The sequence below is a fragment of the Rhinopithecus bieti genome, unplaced genomic scaffold (assembly GCF_001698545.2).
Source record: "Rhinopithecus bieti isolate Rb0 unplaced genomic scaffold, ASM169854v2 scaffold_68244, whole genome shotgun sequence".
In the NCBI taxonomy this organism is placed as follows: domain Eukaryota; kingdom Metazoa; phylum Chordata; class Mammalia; order Primates; family Cercopithecidae; genus Rhinopithecus; species Rhinopithecus bieti.
In genome coordinates, this window is record NW_016825829.1 from 888,063 (window position 1) to 906,499 (window position 18,437).

General features: G+C 59.5%; 1 protein-coding gene across 6 annotated transcripts in view; it reads right to left on the reverse strand.

Moving 5' to 3' along the window:
- The window catches only part of SH3BP2 (SH3 domain binding protein 2), a 42,756-nt gene that overhangs the window by 3,042 nt on the left and 21,277 nt on the right, over window positions 1–18,437 (reverse strand). For 3 of the 6 annotated variants that reach the window (XM_017863132.1, XM_017863131.1, XM_017863130.1), the window contains 11 exons: window positions 12,060–12,199; window positions 9,643–9,745; window positions 7,864–7,981; window positions 7,426–7,496; window positions 5,993–6,081; window positions 5,614–5,682; window positions 3,167–3,821; window positions 1,656–1,764; window positions 1,356–1,411; window positions 921–1,002; window positions 270–329 (listed from right to left, as the gene is read on the reverse strand). In XM_017863132.1, coding sequence (XP_017718621.1) covers window positions 270–329; window positions 921–1,002; window positions 1,356–1,411; window positions 1,656–1,764; window positions 3,167–3,821; window positions 5,614–5,682; window positions 5,993–6,081; window positions 7,426–7,496; window positions 7,864–7,981; window positions 9,643–9,745; window positions 12,060–12,195 — 1,548 coding nt within the window. In that variant the 5' untranslated portion in view covers window positions 12,196–12,199. Of the gene's footprint in view, window positions 1–269; window positions 330–357; window positions 739–920; window positions 1,003–1,355; window positions 1,412–1,655; window positions 1,765–3,166; window positions 3,822–5,613; window positions 5,683–5,992; window positions 6,082–7,425; window positions 7,497–7,863; window positions 7,982–9,642; window positions 9,746–12,059; window positions 12,200–12,951; window positions 13,358–14,417; window positions 14,625–18,437 lie in introns of those variants that run through there. The other 3 variants (XM_017863133.1, XM_017863134.1, XM_017863135.1) reach the window with 3 other exon arrangements.

Consider the following 18,437-nt stretch of genomic DNA (forward strand, 5'->3'; position numbering starts at 1 on the left):
CCCTCTCACCATCTCCCCTCTCACCCCCTCACCATCTCTCCCTCTTACCCCCTCACCCTCTCACCCTCTCTCCCTCTCACCCTCTCATGCCCTCTCCCTCTCCCTCTTACCCTCTCACCCTCTCACGCCCTCTCCCTCTCACGCCCTCTCCCTCTCACCCTCTCACCCCCTCACCATCTCCCCTCTCACCCTCTCACCCTCACCCTCTCCCTCTCACCCTCTCACCCTCTCCCTCTCACCCTCTCCCCCTCACCCTCTCACCCTCTCACCTTCTCAAAAATGCGATAGTTCCTCACTTTGTTGGAGGCTTCATCCCACACAACCAGGACCTACAGGAGGGAAGTGGGAGGCTGACAGCTCCTGAGAAACAGTGAGACCAGCCTGGGGAGACCGTGGGCTGGGGATAGCGGGGCAGAACCATCAAGGCTGGGTCCTGTGGACCTCGGGGGGTGGGGAGGGGCTCCAGACCACCTGCACAGGGACAGCGGGGACGACACTGGCAGCCCTCAGAGAGCCTCTGATGAGCAACAGCTCATAACCACCAAAAACCACTCCGACACACCCGGGAGAGCATGGCTCAGTGAGGTCACAACTTCACGCTCGGAGGGACACGGGCAGACCGGGCGTTCCCACTGCCCCATGTGGCCTCCCCCACCCCGGAGCATGAGCCCTACCCTACCCGAGTCCTGGCCCGCACTGGGAGGTGGCCATCATCGCCCCCAATTTGCAGATGGAGATCTATTAGGGAATAGATTAGGGGCTGCTGCTGGGCAGAGAATTTAGCTGAGACACTAAGTGAGAGTCCACAAGGGGAGTGGTCTAGGAACTGGGGAGTCCTGGGCCCGCCCACAGCCGGGGTGTGTGCAGAGCCAGAGAGGCCAACCGCATGGGGCCTTGCGGCGTCTTCCCCTGGTGCCTACCTTCCCCAACTTGGTAGAGGAGTTCCGGATGCAGTACAGTCCATCCTGGGGCTCTCCCCGGGGGCTTGTAGCCTTGAACAGCCTAAAATAAGACAGTCATATTGGCAGGTGAGCCCTTCTCGGGCAGCTTTCACAGGGACCTTCCTGCCCCGCACCCAAGCCCGGCTTTCTGTCCTCTCGCTGTTGTATGTCTCAGGCGCTGAGTGCGTCGGGCTGCAGTGAAGCTGAGGGAAGCAGCCCAGCAGAGCCCGGGCCAGCCAGGGTGCCAGCTGGGCATGAGACATAGCAGGGGGGTCCACTCCTCCGGTTCCTTCTGCACGCAGGACCATGTACTTGTGCCAGCAACTCCCCAACACAGAAGCTAGTGAGAGGGACACAGAAGCAGAAAGCCGGGGCACAGCGGGGGACCCAGGGCATCCAGGGCTTTGTGCTGACCTTTCCACTTCGCACGATTCCGTGGTGTTGATGAAGACAGAGTTGGGCAGTGGCACCTGCAAGAGGCTGACGGTGTCAGTGCCAACGTCGGAGTGATCCACCCGCACCACCACTCCCCGGACGGCGTCCACCCAGTGCCAGGATCTGGGGCTTTGCATGGTGCTGTGTCCCCCCTAGGCTCCCGGGTTCTTGGGGGGTCCTTGCTCAGGATGGTCTGTGAGGGGCCACCCTGGCCTATGGCTCTCCCACCACCTGTCCCTCTGTTGGCCACTGGGACCTGGGCTTGCTGCTCAGCCTTGCCTTCTCATAGTCCTCGTCCGAGTCGTCCCCGCCAGCATCAGCCTGCGAGGGTTGCCGGGGCTTTTCAAAGGAGAAGCTCCTGAAGCTCTGCCCATCAGGAGGCGATCGCCTGGAGGGCCAGCAAGAGGAAGGCAGGACCATTTCACTGTCAGACAAGGGGCCAGCCACCCTCTGCTCCCCTCCCCACTCCCCTCTGTGTGAGGACGGCAAGCTGCCTGCTATGGCCCCTGTGACCATAAAAGGCCCAGGACAACAGAGATCTGGGTAGGGCTCGTGCTGACTGCCCTGGGGTAGCAGGAATCGCCTGACACCTGAGTCAGGGGTCAGGGCTGCCACGGATGCTGGTAAGGGGGGCCCAGAGGCCCGAGCTCAGTGTCATCGCACTGTCAACAAGTGCTCTGGATGCTCGTGGGGAGGGGAGGTCTGGCCATGGCCAAATCACAGCCCACTCAGAGCCGCAGGGGAGTGGACGATGTGAACCGGATGAACAACGCAATGTGACCCCGAGGGACGCCCATGGCAGAAGCCTGCACGCCTCCCTGTGGCTAGGTGGTCCGCTCAGCAAAGCCTCCTGGGCTCTAGGGAGGATTAACGGGGCCACGCCAGCATGGGCGGCCAGCCTGTGGGTGAGGCTGAGCCCTGGAACCACTGTCCCCACAGTCATGGAAAACAGCGACTTCCAAACATCTGCACCTCTGCAGCCCTTGGTGAACCAGAACCACGAGTGTGACAAGGGCTGCTCACAGGCACTTCCACGCAGGCAGCAGGCATCTCAGAGGTGTTCACGGAGCCCTGGGAGAAGGGCACTGTGGGCATTCAGGGGTGCGCGTGCAACCAGCACACCCATGTGAAACCTGCCCCTTTGCCTGCCAGGCAAGGCAGGAAACCCACCGGGGGTCCCAGATGCCTCTGACCACAGCCATTGGTGTGAGTAACTGTGTGGGAGGGGGCGACAAACTGGTCTCCTGGCACTTCCCAGAAATAAAGCAGAAAGCATTTCAGCCAGACGCGGTGACTCACACCCGTGATTCCAGCACTTTGGGAGGCCAAGGCAGGCGGATCACTTGAGGACAGGAGTTCAAGACCAACCTGCCAACATAGTGAAACCCTGTCTCTACTAAAAATACAAAAATTAGCCAGGTGTGTTGGCAGGCGCCTGGAGTCCTAGCTACTCAGGAGGCTGAGGCAGGAGAATCACTTGAACCCGGGAGACGGAGGTTGCAGTGACCTGAGATCGTGGCACTGCACTCTAGCTTGGTTGCCAGAGTGAGACCCTGTCTCAAAAAAAAAAAACCCAAAGCATTCCAGCAAGCTTCAGGGCTGAGTCATGGACATGCTTCACGTTCCACCAAGGCAGATTGGAGGCATCAGGGAACCTTCCTACCCCTGCACCTGGTACCCCATCGTGGGCTAAGAGTGCCAGGGGAGCGGGGTGGGCAGAGTGCCCATCAGAGGCCAGGCCAGGGTCTCTGTAGCTGGAGGCAGCGCTTGCAGCCGCAACACAAACTCACTGGAGGTGGGGAAGCTGTGGCTTCTCTGGCCTGGGCAGGACTGCGGGCCGTGCCGTGGCCTCAGGCACTGGCAGCTTTAGTGCAGGAGGCCGGGGAGCCACGGGGGGCACAAAGAGTCTGGGCATGGCTGCCTCCCTTGGGGGGTCCTCTTCGGCTGTCTTCAGGAACTTGGGCTTGTTGGCTGGCACAGGTGGGGGCTCAGATGTGGGCGGTCCTCGGGAGGACAGGTGGAAGGACTTGAGTTTGTCACAGTTTCTGGAGGTGGCAGTGGCCATGATGGCAGCACTGGAAGTGGAGCAGGCCCCGTGGCCAGGGGTCCAGGGCTCCGGGCTGGAGCTGGCACTCTCCCTGAAGCAAGGGGGTTTCCGGAGGGCGGGTGTGGTGGGCATGTTGCCCAGAGGGGGGTCGCTCATCCTTCGGGGGGTAGCAGGTACCCTGGGGCAAGGCTCAGCCCGCCTTGGGCCCAATGGCTCCCTCTTGGAGTCCTCGGCAGCTGGGCCAACATCTGGGAGGCCGTGCTTAGGGGGTGGGGGTGGCAGCAGGGGACCGGGGCCCTTGGAGGTAAAGGAATGGGCCCGGGGCATGTCGGAGAAGGCTGGCTTCCTGGGCGTGGGCACTGGGGGTGGTGGGTAAGCCGGTGGGTGCGTCAGGGCATCTGTAGAGCAAAGAGACCCAAGTTGGACCCTGACAGAGACTGAGCCAACACTACTCTCTGCTGGCAGTGGTCAGCCGGACCAACCAGGAGTGCAACCCGTGGTAGGCCCACACCACAGCCTACCTACCCCTGCAGCCCAGCATCCAGGACTCCCATCCTGCCTTCCCCAGGGTCCCAGACCACCCACCACCCCCAGCCCTCCCCATTCATCCTCCCTATGGCAGCCTGTGGACGCTTCCTGAAGCCTAGAAGGCACCTGAGGAGCCATCAGGTTCACAGAGGTGGAAGGAAGCGAAAGGAAGAGAAGTCAAGGAGGATCTCCAGGCTTGGCCGGAGCGAGAGGGAGGACGGAATTCCCAAGGACAGGGGACGGGAGCAGCTGGGAGGAAGGTGAAGGCCCGTGTTTGCTCAGAACATGTCCAGAAAGCTGGGAGACGCCAGGGGATGAGGGGTCAGGGAACGTGTGCAGAGTTCAGAGGTCCCAGCTGGACATGAGTCAGAGTCGGCAGCCTGCAGATGACCCAGGCTGTCACCCAGGGAATTCGGGAGAGGAATGAGGCCTGAGTCCTGGGCATCCCTCACGGGGCCAGCACAGCAAAGAGGGCCCCGGGAGCAAGAGGCGCCTGGAGGACAGGCAGGCAAGGAATAGGGCAGGCGCCAGGCTGGTGTGGCTCAGGACTGAGCACTGGAACTGGGAATGGGGAGGCCACAGGGGTCCTGAACGAGAAATGTTTTGGGGAGAGGATGGAGGGGGTCCAGAGGGAGGGCGAGCAGAACAGTAGCATGCAGGAGCACTGGTGGCTCCCCAGGCCCATCTCTAGCCTCACTGGGCTGCAGCTCAGGGGTGGGCAGATGGAGTCCAAGCTCACCAAGGCTGGGCCAGCCAGGCTAAGATGGGAGGCAGGAGTGTGTGGGTGAGGGGATAGGCATGGTGAACACTGTGAGACGAGAGCTCTGCATGGAGGGAAACTGAGGCAAGCAGTCCACAGATCCTGGTGGCACTGGGGCCCCAGAGGGAAGGAGGGAGTGAGCGGCAGGAGAAGAGGGGCTGGACCTGGGAGCCTGAAGGTGGGAGGGGACGCGCGGCAGAGAGGACACGGGGTCGGGGACTGGGGTCGGCAGAGGCCAGGTCAGTGAGGACAGGAGGCTGGAAAACAAGGAGGCAGGGACGGACACAGGGAAGATGGAAAGATCAAAGATCAGCCCCAGACATGAGGAAACTGACAAGATGAGGGGCTGGAGAGATAATGGGTAGGGAAGAAGGGAGGGAGGGGACAGAGGAGGACAGAGGCACGTCCTCCCCACCCAGCTCATGCTTCCGTCATCCACATGTGACCACCTGTATCAGCCTGTCTCCATGACTAGGCCGTGTGCTGCAGGAGGTAGGTAGACACTGGGATGGGATGGGGCGTGGTGGGGCAAGGACCTGGTCTGCAGCAGTGTCCACACAAGCTGGCAGCCATGGGAACATGGACCTGCCCTGAGTCTGCGTGCTCCTCAACGTCCTTCCTTCCCCATGCTCATCCCCCAGCGCCACCCTGGCTCCACCTGCCACTTATCACCATGTGCCTGTCCATCCTCCTGGGAGGTGGGAGGAGGAAATAAGCAGAGCCGGCAGCGGGTACACCTCTTCTGCTCCAATCCTCATAATACTTGGGCCACCACAGGGAAACAGAAGCCACCCAGAGTGGTACCTGGGCCAACATCCCTAGCCTCAGAGGGGCTCTGCTCCCAGTCCCAGCCCCTGCTTCCCACGCACCCAGAGCTCCCCAGGCCCACCCGCCCCACCTACCCTCAAGCCTTCCGGGCTCCGGGGAGTCAGGCTCCATGTAGGAGTCGTCTTCGTCGTCGTGCTCATAGTCTGCATGGGAGGGGCGGGGGGTGAGAGCCAAACTGGCCCAGGCCCAATCTCCGAGCAATGCTCCATGCCTGGGGCTGAGTCCAGGAGGCAAGGGGTGAGCACCCAATGGGAGGACTGTGAGTCCAGACCCTGCTGCTGAAGGCCAGAGCCCAGGGATGCCACTGCGCTCTGCCAAAGGGCCAGAGCAAGGAGCACAGACGAACACACCTCCCTCTCCTCCACAGCGGCCAAGATGGAGGGCTGGGCCCCTCACCATCAGAGGCCAGGTGGGGAGAGGCGGATGGAGAGTGGACATGGAGAAATTCCTCACCTTCATTGTCTGTGGGGTATGGGGAGAGGCTGATATCCACAGGCCGCTCGACTGCGCCGTAGAAGCTGTCTGTGTCTGAGCTGGAGTCGCTGCAATGCAGGGTGGGTTGGGGCGGACAGTGAACACCAGGCCTGGGAGGTCCCTTGATGCTCACACAAAGGTACACACAGGCACACGCAGATACATGGACAGATACACAGATGCACACACAGATATGCTGACAGACATACGCACACACGGATAGGCTGACAGACACACAGATGCACACAAGGATACACTGACAGACACACAGATGCACACGTGCACACACATGCACACACAGGAACACAGACACAGATATGGATATATATATATACACAAAGACATAGGGACACGCACAGACATGTGGACACACAGACACAAGGACTCCGTCACACAGACATAGAAGTACAAGGATAAACACAGACACAGGACAAGCACAGATGTTCACACACAGACACAGAGCAACACACGGACATGCACACACACACACACACACAGCAACGTGGACATGCACACACAGAGCAACACACAGACATGCACACACAGACACAGAGTAACACACGGACACGCACACACACGGAGCAACACGCAGACATGCACACACAAACATGGAGCAACACGCAGACATGCACACACAAACATGGAGCAACACGCGGACATGCACACGCAGTTACAAGGATGGACAGGAGAACTGGAGGCTGTGGTGCCTCCTCTAGGTGCCCCTCCTGGCCCACAAGGATGGCCGCCCTGACTGTGCCCACATCTCCACCTGCTCCTGCCTCAAGAAGGCTTGGGCAACTCTGGGCTGGGTCCAAGGCAGGACAGGCTGGACCAGGGGCCAGGAGCTCGGGGTCAGGCAGGGACCTGCAGGGCAGCCTTGGGTATGCCCAGCCCTCCCTAGGCCTCCTGTCCCCAGCAGTGAAAGGACAGGAAGGTTTGTTCCCTCCACACCGTCTTGGGCCAGGCAGTCCCAACCCAGAGAGTAACTGCTGGGCATTGGGCCAGCTCACGGGGGAGGCTGCCAAGGCTCAGAATGCCCAGCAGTGACCCGCCGGGAGATTCATTCTGGTCTCACTCCGGGTGAGCCAGGGTGGGTGTAGGGGGCTGGGAACCCAAAGTGCCCAGCTGCTGCCACGCTGGGCCCCCCTGGTGGCAGATGTATAAACACACATGATCCCCTACAGGGACTACCCATGGCAGCAACACGGAAACATACGTGACAAGACAGGGCTGGAGGTAGACAGAAGCAGAGAGATGCATGCACACCCATACACGCGGCCCGGCTGGCATCTCCCGGAAACTTTGGAGGAGAGAATTCTATGCCAAGCCCGGGGCTGGGAGGTGGACACCCGGGTCAGGCTCAGGCACCCCAGGGGCCCTCACTGCCTGGCACGCCCCGGGCCCGGGCTCACCTGGTGTCCAGGGGCAGGTCTCTCTTTTCGTGGAAGTGGCCGATCTCCCTGCGCAGCAAGGCCATCCAGCTCTGCAGGTCAGCGGGGCTGCGGTGGGCACGGTGCCACCAGGGTGGGCCCCACCGCACCCCTCCACCATCACTGCCCTGCCTGCTCTGCTGTGACTCCCAAGGTCAGAGGAGAAGACCCAGCTGGATACAGCATGGCTGTGTGGCTCCCCTCAGCCCACAGGGGCACCTCCCAGGACAGCACGTTTCTTATGTGGGCACTGGCACCAGGCTCTCGGCATGGGGATGGGGCTAGGGGTGGCGCCCACCCAGCTGCCTGTGTCCTGGCCACACCTCCTCCTTGCTCGGGGCTGAGAGGTCAGAGCCCCGGCACCAGCGAGCCCCCAAGGCAGGTCCAGCCTGGTGCCTGCAGGCCCACACCCCCAGTCACCTTGCGCTCGTCCTCCGAGGAGGCTGAGAAGAACCACGTGCGGTGCTTCTTGCTGATGTGGATGATCTTGAAGGGGAAAACGTTGTTGGACGTGGTCTCCTCGGCCGCCCGCATCACCCTGGGGGCACAGCGCCAGGGGTCACGGCCTGGTTCACAGCTGTAGGGATGGCCTTCCCACGGCCCCCACCCGTGAACGCATCTCGGCACCAGCACCACGCCCCAGCGGAAGCGGGCAGATCAGGGTGGGCCCCGGCTGCTGATGCTCCCGGTAGTGAGCTTCATGCCCAAGCAGGCATAAGGGGACATGGAGCGGGTGGAGGAGGGGTGCTGCGTGGCCTTCCTAGAAGCAGCAATGCACAGGAGACAAGGACACACCTGCCTCAATGCCCTCCAATGCCACTTTACATGGACGCCACCCTCCCACCTCTGGCCCCACTTGCCCAGGCCTGCTTGGCCTGCCTGGGGGCCCCCACAGGGCTCCGTGCCCCTGCGGCCCAGCGGCAGCCCTGCGTGCATTTCAGGGAATGACTTGTGGCTGCTCTGTGGCCCACTCACACAGCCAGAATGTGGGGTTTGCACTGAGATCACAACGTGTATCATGCGGGGAGCCCTGCTGGTCAGGCACCAGGGCAGGTGCAGCACTTGTATGGCCCATAAGAGAGCCTGGCCAGAACCCCTCAGGCCCAGCATTCCCTGATGGGCTAGACAATTCCCTGGGGCATGATTGCATCTGCCACTGGGCCCAGGATTCACGGCACGGCTGGCACATGCTAGAGGCCAGAAGGTACTGTGTCTGTCTGTGGAAAGGGAGTGACTTTCCCCAGGGGACTCCAGAGGTCTGTGCCAGCCTGGGGACCTGGCACTGGGCTGGGTGCTCTGGCAAGGCTGCCCTACCAGGCCTGTGGCAAGGGTGCAGGCCGGGACCTAGAGTCACTCCAAAGGCCCCAGTCCCGCTACCGACACCATGTGACCCTTGATTCCTCATAGGCAGGAGGGACTGAGCCCTTAAGGGGTGCTAAGAGGCATAGATGAATGCTGTGGGGTGCAGCACCCAGAACCAGAGCTGAGTGCCAGCATTAACTCTCTGCGTGGGCCCCAGGTGCCCCCACCCACCTGCCACCTGGCCACCGCCCACCTGTCACCTGGCCACCACCCAACTGCCACCTGACAACCGCCCACCTGTCACCTGGCCACCGTCCACCTGTCACCTGGTCACTGCCCACCTGCCTGTTAGTGCAGAAGGCCCTCCAGGGCACCTCACGGCCCATCACTGGATAAAGCCCAGCCCAGGACATGTGTGAAGCTAGAAACTGATCCCAGCCCGGGAGGACCCTGAAGCAGGGAATCCTGGGGCCGGGCCTGAGTTTGGGACAGGGCCTGGGCTGGCTGGGGTCTGGGCTGCCTGGAAAGAGGCCATGGTGGGTGAAGGGGCAAGGTTGGCAGGGGGGAAGGATGCAGAAGTCACTGGGTGGTGGCCAAGTGGAGACTCTGGAGACCAGGCTGTCCAGGCCCCTGTGACCTGTGCACGAAGCCACAGGAAGACCCTGGCACACCCAAGGTCCTAGGCCTGAGGGCAGGACCTATGGAGAGGGTGAGGCACCATGGAGGCTAGGCAGGGAGGGCAGGGGATGGGCACGAAGGCTGCTTCGGGAAAGCACTTTCCTTTAGGCCCAGCCGGAGCTCTGCTGGGAGGGACCCGCTGGCTGTGGGGGCCCGAGGTCAGCAGGCAGGTCGAGGTCAGCAGGCAGGTCGAGGTCAGCAGGCAGGTCGGGTACTTACCGGTTATAGCCACTCAGGGAGAAGGCACCCTGCGGGGAGGCAGAGGTGCTGCTCTTGAAGTAGTAGACGCAGCGTTTGTGGATGATGACAAAGCGCAGGGGCCCTGTGGGAGGTGGCAACGGCAGGAGGATGAGCCTGGAGGGGTGGTTGCCAAGAGCCCCTGTGAGGACCCTCCCCAGGGCAACCTGGGGCCAGGCCTCCTGCCTCCAAGCCTCACCAAAGGGAAGAGCAGGAGCAAGGTAGGCATGCTGCCCTCTCCCCAGGAGCCCAATCTGGGACCAAATAAGGAAAAATTTGTGGGCACACTGGCTAGCCCCAGAGCGCCACTCGAAGGCAGGCCTGGCTGCCCACAAAGAAGGGGTAGATGTGGGAGGTTGTGTGGAGCCACCACGAGGAAAGGCAGAGCCAGGACCAGAGGCCCAGGGAGGCCACAGCTGACTTGCTAGGTGCTGCAGGGCTGTTGGAGGCTCCCTCTACATCAGAGCTAAAAGAGGGGGACTAACACTGGGTGCGGTGGCTCACACCTGTAATCCCAGCACTGTGGGAGGCCAAGGTGGGCAGATCACCTGAGGTCAGGAGTTTGAGACCACCCTGGCCAACATGGTGAAACGCCATCTCTACAAAAAATAAAAAATTAGCCGGGTGTGGTGGCACATGCCTGTGATCCCAGCTACTCAGGAGGCTGAGGCAGGAGAATCACTTGAACCCAGGAGTCAGAGGTTGCAGTGAGCCAAGATCGTGTCACTGCACTCCAGCCTGGGTGACAGGGTGAGACTGTCTCTAAAAATAAAAGATGGGGTGAGCCTAAGCAACACGTGAAACCCCATCTCTACAAAAAATACAAAACTTAGCCGGACATGGTGGCATGCACGTGTAGTTCCAGCTACTTGGGAGGCTGAGGTGGGAGGATCACTTGAGCCCAGGAGGTTGAGGCTAGAGTGAGCTATGTTCGTGCCACTGCACTGCAGTCTGGGTGACAGAGTGAGACATAAAAATAATAAATAGGCCAGGCACGGTGGCCCATGCCTGTAATTCCAGAACTTTCAGAGGCCAAGACGGAATCACCCCAGGTCAGGAGTTCGAGACCAGGCTGACCAACATGGTGAAACCCAGTCTGCACTAAAAATATAAAAATTAGCTGGGCATGGCGGCACACGCCTGTAATCCCAGCTACTCAGGAGGCTGAGGCAGAATCGCTGGTACCTGGGAGGTAGAGGTTACAGTGAGCTGAGAGCACGTCACTGTACTCCAGCCTGGGCAACAGAGCGAGATTCCATCTCAAAAAAATAAATACATAAATAATAAAAATAAATTAAAAATAGGCTGGACGTGGTGGCTCACACCTGTAATCCCAGCACTTTGGGAGGCCAAGGTGGGTGGATCGCTTGAGTTCAGGAGCTCCAGGCCAGCCTGGGCAACATAATGAAATTCCATCTCTACAAGAAACTTAGAAAAAATTAACAGGGCATAGTGGCATGCCTGTAAGTCCCAGCTAAGGGGACCACCTGAGCCTGGCAGGTTGAGGCTGCAGTGAGCCATGATCGTGCCACTACACTCCAGCCTGGACAACAGAGCAAGACCCTGTCTCAAAAAAACAAAGTAAAAGAGGGAGACTCAGGAGCCCAGAGAGTTTGCCAGTGAGGGCCACTGGTATGGGGCCACCCCTAGGTGGAAAGTTACACTGGAACCACCCCAGCTCCACTGCCCCAGCCCCGAGCAGTGCCTCCCAGGCTGGGTGACAAGCCAGTTAGAGCTCCTCCAAGGAGGCTGTCTGTGCAGAGAAGAGCAGCTCAACCAGTGCCCTCAAAGGAACCAATCAGTCCAGCCTGGACATCTCAACCAGGTGGCCCGGCCAGGGAGTCCCTGGCAGAGAGTACTGCTACTGCAAAGGCACGCAGCACCTGCTGCTCAGGCCCTGATGCTCTCAGCCTTCAGTATCTCAGCATTTGGGCATCTCCTGAGCCTGAGGGCTGCTTCTTCCTCTCAGCCAGCTGTCCTGGGGGCCAGAGCCTGGGGCTTGTGCAGCTCCAGAGGTCCAGCACCCAGCCAGGACTTGACACATAGGTTCACTGTGGGCCAAGTGACCAACGAACTCACTGAACACTCACGGATTCAGTGAGGGCAGCACCAGAGGCCAGACCTACCTGGCCACCTGTGGTCCCCGGGTCCTGGCTGCAGGCTGCAGCTCCCCTTGCCAGCTGGCCAGCAGTGTGCACCACCCTGGACCCTGCTACAGTCCTGGGGGCTAGGGAAGTCAACCTCTGGTTCTCCAGGGCTGCCAGCCACCAGAGAGGAAACAGAAAAATCCAGAGGGCCCACCACGTGAGAAAGCAGAGGCTCAGAGAGGATGCTCACTTACATGGCCAGCCCTGCCCCCATGCCCTCCCTCTGTGCTCCCGGCTACCCTGGGGACTCACATTTGAGCAGCTGCAGCTGGGTACCGCCCTTCTTGTGCAGGTAGCCAGCCTTGGCCACGCCCCCAGGCATGGTTAGCAGGTTCTGGGCACCAATGGCCTTCATAGGGACAGGCCAATGCATCTCTTCAGCCGCCATGAAGCTGCAATAAAGAACAAAGGCACGCGGCTCAGCTACGGTCAGGCAAGAGATGGCTGAGCCAGGGCGTTCATGGGGACACTGCCAAGATCTAGGACAAAGCATGGAGGGTGGGGCCGTGACAGGCAAGGAAACCCCTTTTCTGAAGACCTTGGGCTTCCGGGTGGGACCCCAAGGAGAGACAGAGCCACCTGGTCCACTCAGTCAGCCCCTGGTCCACTCGGCCACACACCCGACCCCAGGATCCTGAGTGCTACGTGCAGCCCTTTCTCTCCACTGGTTCATTCTGCACACAGCAACTGAGTGCAAGGCCCCGTGGGGGCTGGGTAGAGGTGAAAGAACTCAGAAAACCCCCAGCCCAGGTAAGTCAGACCTCAGGCCATAACTACTTCAAGTCCCAGTGCCAGATGAGCCTATAAGGGGCCTAGACAGGAAGAGGGCAAGTGAGCAGCCAAGAGCCCCCAGTTCCCAGGTCAAACGACCTGGACTCCCATCCTGGGAGAACCTGAGACTCAGTTGCTGGAGGACAGAGTGGATACCCAGCCCAGCACACAGCACACTGTGGTCAGCAGTGGCCGTGACCACCATTTGGTGGGTTGGTTGCTATTCACCCCACCAGCCCAGGATATCACTGCCATGCCCTCTGAGCCCGAGCAAGGACCACACAGTCAGTGGAGGACCAGTGACTGCCTTGGGGCTAACCCAGGCCCACCAGACCCAACGTCATGCCCTGCCCCCTCCTCCAGCCCCTCTTACTCATGCTCCAGCTGCTCTCCTTGAGATCCACCATGCTGTTTAATGCTTCCTCCTCTGCCTGAAATGACCTCCACCCCTTCCCATGCAGAGAACTTCTACTCATCCATCAAGACCCAGATTGAGAGTCTCCTCTTCTGCTAGGCACCCTCACTGCTCACCTAAATCCAGCATCTTCCTCACCTCTGATCCCAGTGAACAGTATCCCCCACCCTGCATTGTTTGGTCTGTGCCTGCCCTTACTCCATCCTGGGTAGGGTCCCTCCTGGGGCCCCAGTGGAGCTGGATGGGAGCAGGCCTGTGGCCAGTGTCCTGTTAAGCCCTTAGTGGAGCAGCTAAGGTCAGACCCAGATGCCCAGTGGGGCTGGGACTGGTTCCACTACAGCTCCAACCCCAAAAAACACACATAAAGAAAACTAAACCAGGGCAACATAGAAAGACACCATCTCTAAAAAAAAAAAAAAAAAAAAAAAATTTTTTTTTTAAATTAGTCAGGCATGGTGGGGCACATCTGTAGTCCCAGCTGCTCTAGGAGGCTGAGGCAGGAGGATCACTCGAGCCCAGGAGTTTGAGGCTGCAGTGGTCTATGATCATACCACCACACTCCAGCCTGGGCAGCAAAGCGAGACACTGTCTCTAGAAATAAATAAAACAGCCAGATACAGTGGCTCACGCCTGTAATCCCAGCACTTTGGGAGGCCAAGGCAGGCAGATCATTTGAGCTCAGGCGTTCAAGACCAGCCTGGGCAACATATAGAGACCACCATCTCTAAAACATAATTAGCTGAGCTTGGTGGTGCACACCTATAGTCCCTGCAGGAGGCTAATCCAGGAGGCTCTATTGAGCCAAGAGTTCCGGGAGGCGGTAAGCTATGATTGGCCACTGCTCTCCAGCCTGGGCAACAGAGCCGGAGCTAAAATTAAAATTAAAACAAAATAAATAAAAAGAAGAGTACTCTCCGCTTTTAGCAAACCAGCACAAGTGCAAGAGGAAGACTCCAAGGCATCAGGCTGTCTTCTGCCGGCCTCGGCCTGGGTCACCAGGCTGGACCCCACCAGCTCCTTCTGCACCCAAAGCCAGCCCCTCTGGGCGGGGAGGGGTCAGGGGCGGGTCCCAGCCGCAGGGCCCCCAACCACAGGCCAAGGTTTGGAACAAAGGCGCCGCCACACCCCAGCGCCCGCCCTACCGCGCTCGGCCCGAGGGAGCCACGCGGTGGGGATGGAGGAGGGAGCCCCGTGCCCAGTCCGCCCGCGGAGAGCTGCCCGCAGACCGACAAGCCCCGTGCCGGCCTGAGCCCCCCACCCGCCAGCTGGGACGGTCCACGCCCGCCTTTGTTCCCCCAAGAAGCGCGTGGGCGACCAGCAGCGCCCGGGGCTCGCGGCCTGGGTCCAGGGGGTCGGGGTGCGGGATCCAGACCCGGAAGCTGGAGGCCCGCGTCCCGGGGTCGGGGCCGGTGCTCGGTACTCACGGCGTCCACGCGGCGGGAACGGCCGGCTTTCCCGGGACGGTCCACGCCCGCCTCCCCTGCGAGCACGGCACGGCCCGGGCCCGCGCCCCCGGCCGCCGCGCTCATCCCGCGCCCGCCTCCCCCGGCCCCAGCTCCGCGGCCGCGGCCCGGAGCCGCCATGCCCGCCGCGCCGCCGGCCCCTGGCCCGGCAGCCGCCGACTCCTCCCCTCTCGGCGGGGACGGGGCGGGCAGGGTGAGGATCCCGGGCCCGCCCCTCCCGGCACCGCCCCCTGCTGCGTCACCGTGCGCGGCCGCCCCCTGCGGGCCTCAGTTTCCCCACGCTGCAAGGAGGGTGGTGGGCGCTGGGGCCAGGAGGCCCACATCTGTCGGTGCAGCCTGGAATCAAGAAGCCTTCGATGCAAACGAGGCCTCCCGCTCCACTCCCCCAGCACCTGCGAGTCCACACAGCTTGGTTGGAAATCCACGGCGGGTGAGGGAGCCTCGGCTCTGAGGCCCTGCCCAGGTCCCATCTCGTCGGGCCCCTGCGACCAGCTCCCTCGGGATAGTGGCCTCTGTAAAACGGCACCTGCACGGAGGGCGGCAGCAGGGCAAGGGATCTGGCACGTGCCCCGCCCTCACCTCAGCTTCTTGCGGGACTCCATGGGCCTTCAGCCCCAGATTCCCCAAGGAGCCAGGAGTCTGGTCCTTGGCACCTCCCACCTGCTTGCCCATACGCAGGCGCCTCACCCAGGAGAGTCCCCTGGGGTGGCAAAAGGCCAGCAGAGGCCCTTGCTGGCCTCCCAGGCATCCTGCCTCCTCCATCTTCCACCTGCATACAGGCTGCCACCAAGATGGACCAGGTACAGGTGTGGCTCTATAAGCCTGGGCCTGACCCCACCTAGCTGTCCATCTGGGGCACCCACCCTGGTTTCAAGGCCCCATCTCAGGCCCGCTCTCTGGGCTTCCCACTGCACCCAGCCTTCAAGGCTCTGTCCCATCTCTGTGCCCTTGTCTGGCCTGCCTCAAGGCTCCCACCTCCTTCCAGCCACCCTGCCGGGCCCCTCTCCATTGCTTCTTGGCAGCCCCTTCCACTTCCTCTCCTCAGGCCTCCCCGGCCTCCAGCCCCCCACCCAGCACAGAATCAACATGCACACCATTCCCATCACTGCTCAGTGCTAAACCTCTAGGGCCTCCTCATGCCAAACTGGCCTTTCAATTCAGTCACTCCTGCCCTCTACCTTCTGTGCTCCTATGCCAGCCAGACCCTATGGCTCCAGTTACCTGAATCAAGCAAGCACCCACTTCCAGGCCTCAGCCCATGCTGTTGCCACAGCCTAAGCCTAAAGTTGAAATTGAACTAACCCAGCCCTCAAAAGTTGGCTCAGAAGAACACGGCTCCTTCACAAATTTCCAGAAAATAGAAGAGAAGGGGAATTCATTCTATGAGGCCAGCATTATCCCAATACCAAAACCAGACAAAGACATCACAAGTAAACTACAAACCAATATCCCTTGTGGATATAGACATAAACATCCTCAACAAAATACTAGCAAACTGAATCCTGCAACATATAAAAGGGATTCTACACCAAGACCGAGTGGAATTTATCCCAGGAATGCAAGGATGGTTTAATATTCAAAACAATGAATGTAATACACCATATCAATAGAATAAAGGACAAAACAACCACATGATTTTGACAGATGAAGAAAAAGTGTTTGACAAAATTCAACACTCTTCCATGACAAGGGAACTTCCTCAATCTGATAAAGGGATCTGTGAAAAACCCAAAGCTAGGCCGGGCGCGGTGGCTCAAGCCTGTAATCCCAGCACTTTGGGAGGCCGAGACGGGTGGATCACGAGGTCAGGAGATCGAGACCATCCTGGCTAATATGGTGAAACCCCATCTCTACTAAAAAATACAAAAAACTAGCCGGGCGACGAGGCGGGCGCCTGTAGTCCCAGCTACTCGGGAGGCTGAGACAGGAGAATGGCGTGAACCCGGGAGGCGGAGCTTGCAGTGAGCTGAGAGCCGGCCACTGCACTCCAGCCTGGGCGGCAGAGCAAGACTCCGTATAAAAAAAAAAAAAAAAAAGAAAACCCAAAGCTAACATACCTAGTGGTAAAAGACTGAAAGCTTTGCCCCCAAGAACAGGAACAAGTAAAGAATGTCTGCTCTACTTCTATTCAGCATAGTACTGGAGATTTTGACCAGAGTAATTAGGCAATAAAAAGAAATAAAAGGCATCTGGAATGGAAAGAAAGAAGTATGATTATTCACTGATTAGATTATTTTACATATAAGGAATCCACTTAAAAATTATTAGAATAGCCAGGCTCAGTGGCTCACGACTGTAATCCCAGCACTTTGGGAGGTTGAGGCAGGTGGAATACCTGAGGTCAGGAGTTTGAGACCAGCCTGGCCAACATGGTGAAACCCCATTTCTACTAAAAATACAAGGTGGCAGGCACCTGTAATCCCAGCTGCTTGGGAGGCTGAGGCAGGAGAATCGCTTGAACTCAGGAGGTGGAGGTTGTAGTGAGCCGAGATCGTGCCATTGCACTCCAGCCTGGGGGACAAGAATGAGATTCCATCTCAAAAAAAAAAAAAAAAAAAAAAAAACAAAAAAACAAAAAACAAAAAAAACCAAAAATTTAGAATAAATGAGTAGCAAGGTGGCAGGATACAAGATCGACATACAAAAATCAATTCTATTTCTATATACTAGCAACAATCCAAAAATGAAAGGAAGAGTTAGTTCAAGCGTTCCCTCTTCCACGCAGTCTCCCATAACCTCTCTGGAGTCCTGTGTCCCTCCCTTGGGGCTAGCATAGCCTTCTCTGCCCCAACACTGACCACACTAGGTGGTCATTGTCTCCCATCCTCACCAGCTCAGACCCAGCCTAGGGTGGACACCCAGGGAGCCCACAAAGAAGGATGGAATGTTCATCCCGTGGGTGACAGGGACTGCAAGTTTCCTGAAAGGCACAGGAAGCTGAAAGAGAGCCCCTACCCTGGGACATCACTCCCCACTGGGCCCCCGCCACCCAAAAGCTTTCAGAAGACCTGGCCTGTGTGTCAAAGTGGGAGGAGCCACTGTGAGGACAGATGAAGCCCACCACCTCCTCTTGGCTCCACACCTGGACAAGGCTCAGCAGGAAGAGTTACAGGGACAGGTTACAGTCCTACATGGGTCCAGCTCAGTGGTCAGGTAGGGGCAGGCCTGTGAGGGGCTCGTTCCTGCCTGGCTGCTGTCCTGCTGTGGGCAGGTTGAAGCCTCCTAGGTGATCATCAGCTGACCCTGGGCAGGAAGGCAGGTCATGACAAGGTCATGTGGCACCCTCACCTCCCCTGGGAGTTCCTCACTTCAGGGATAGACACTGACACCCGCAGCCCCTCTCCAGAGGGACCATTCAAGGGGAAACCCACCCCTGCCACCCTACTAGCCTCTGCCCCACCTGGCCCTGCCGTGTGCCAGGGGATGGTACCTGCCCAGGAGCCCAGTGCCAGGCCAGGCTGAAAGCAGAAAGGGGAAGTGTCGGCTGAGGCTGATGATGGGCCATGGAGGCCGTGGTGACCATACGGCTCTTGGAGAATCTCTGACCAGCTCACAAACTCCGGCTCCACCTGTGCTCGAGAAAGCCAAGGAGCATCCCCAAGGAGCACCCACACTCCTAGTTGGCCAGGACGCCCTGGCTGTGCTTCTCAGTGCCCAGCCCCTCTTCCAGGGACCTGATGGTTAAATTCCACTCATTCATTCCAGGGGACTCCACAAGCCTACTTGTCAGCTCTCTGGGTGCTTCAGTCCCTTCCTCTGTAGAGGCAGACACCCTGGTGGGGACCTGTCACCATGCTGCTGCGGTGTCAGCTGAGTTAACATGGGCAGGAGCTGTGAGGGAGAGTGCCGAAGACCTGGGTTCACATCCTCCCCGGGGCCCTTCTTCCACTGAGCTCCCACCTCCTCCAATGTAAAGTGGGTATGGAGGAGTCCACTCTCGGAGTCCCCTGACACCTCTGCAGCTGCTTTCTGGGGCAGGGC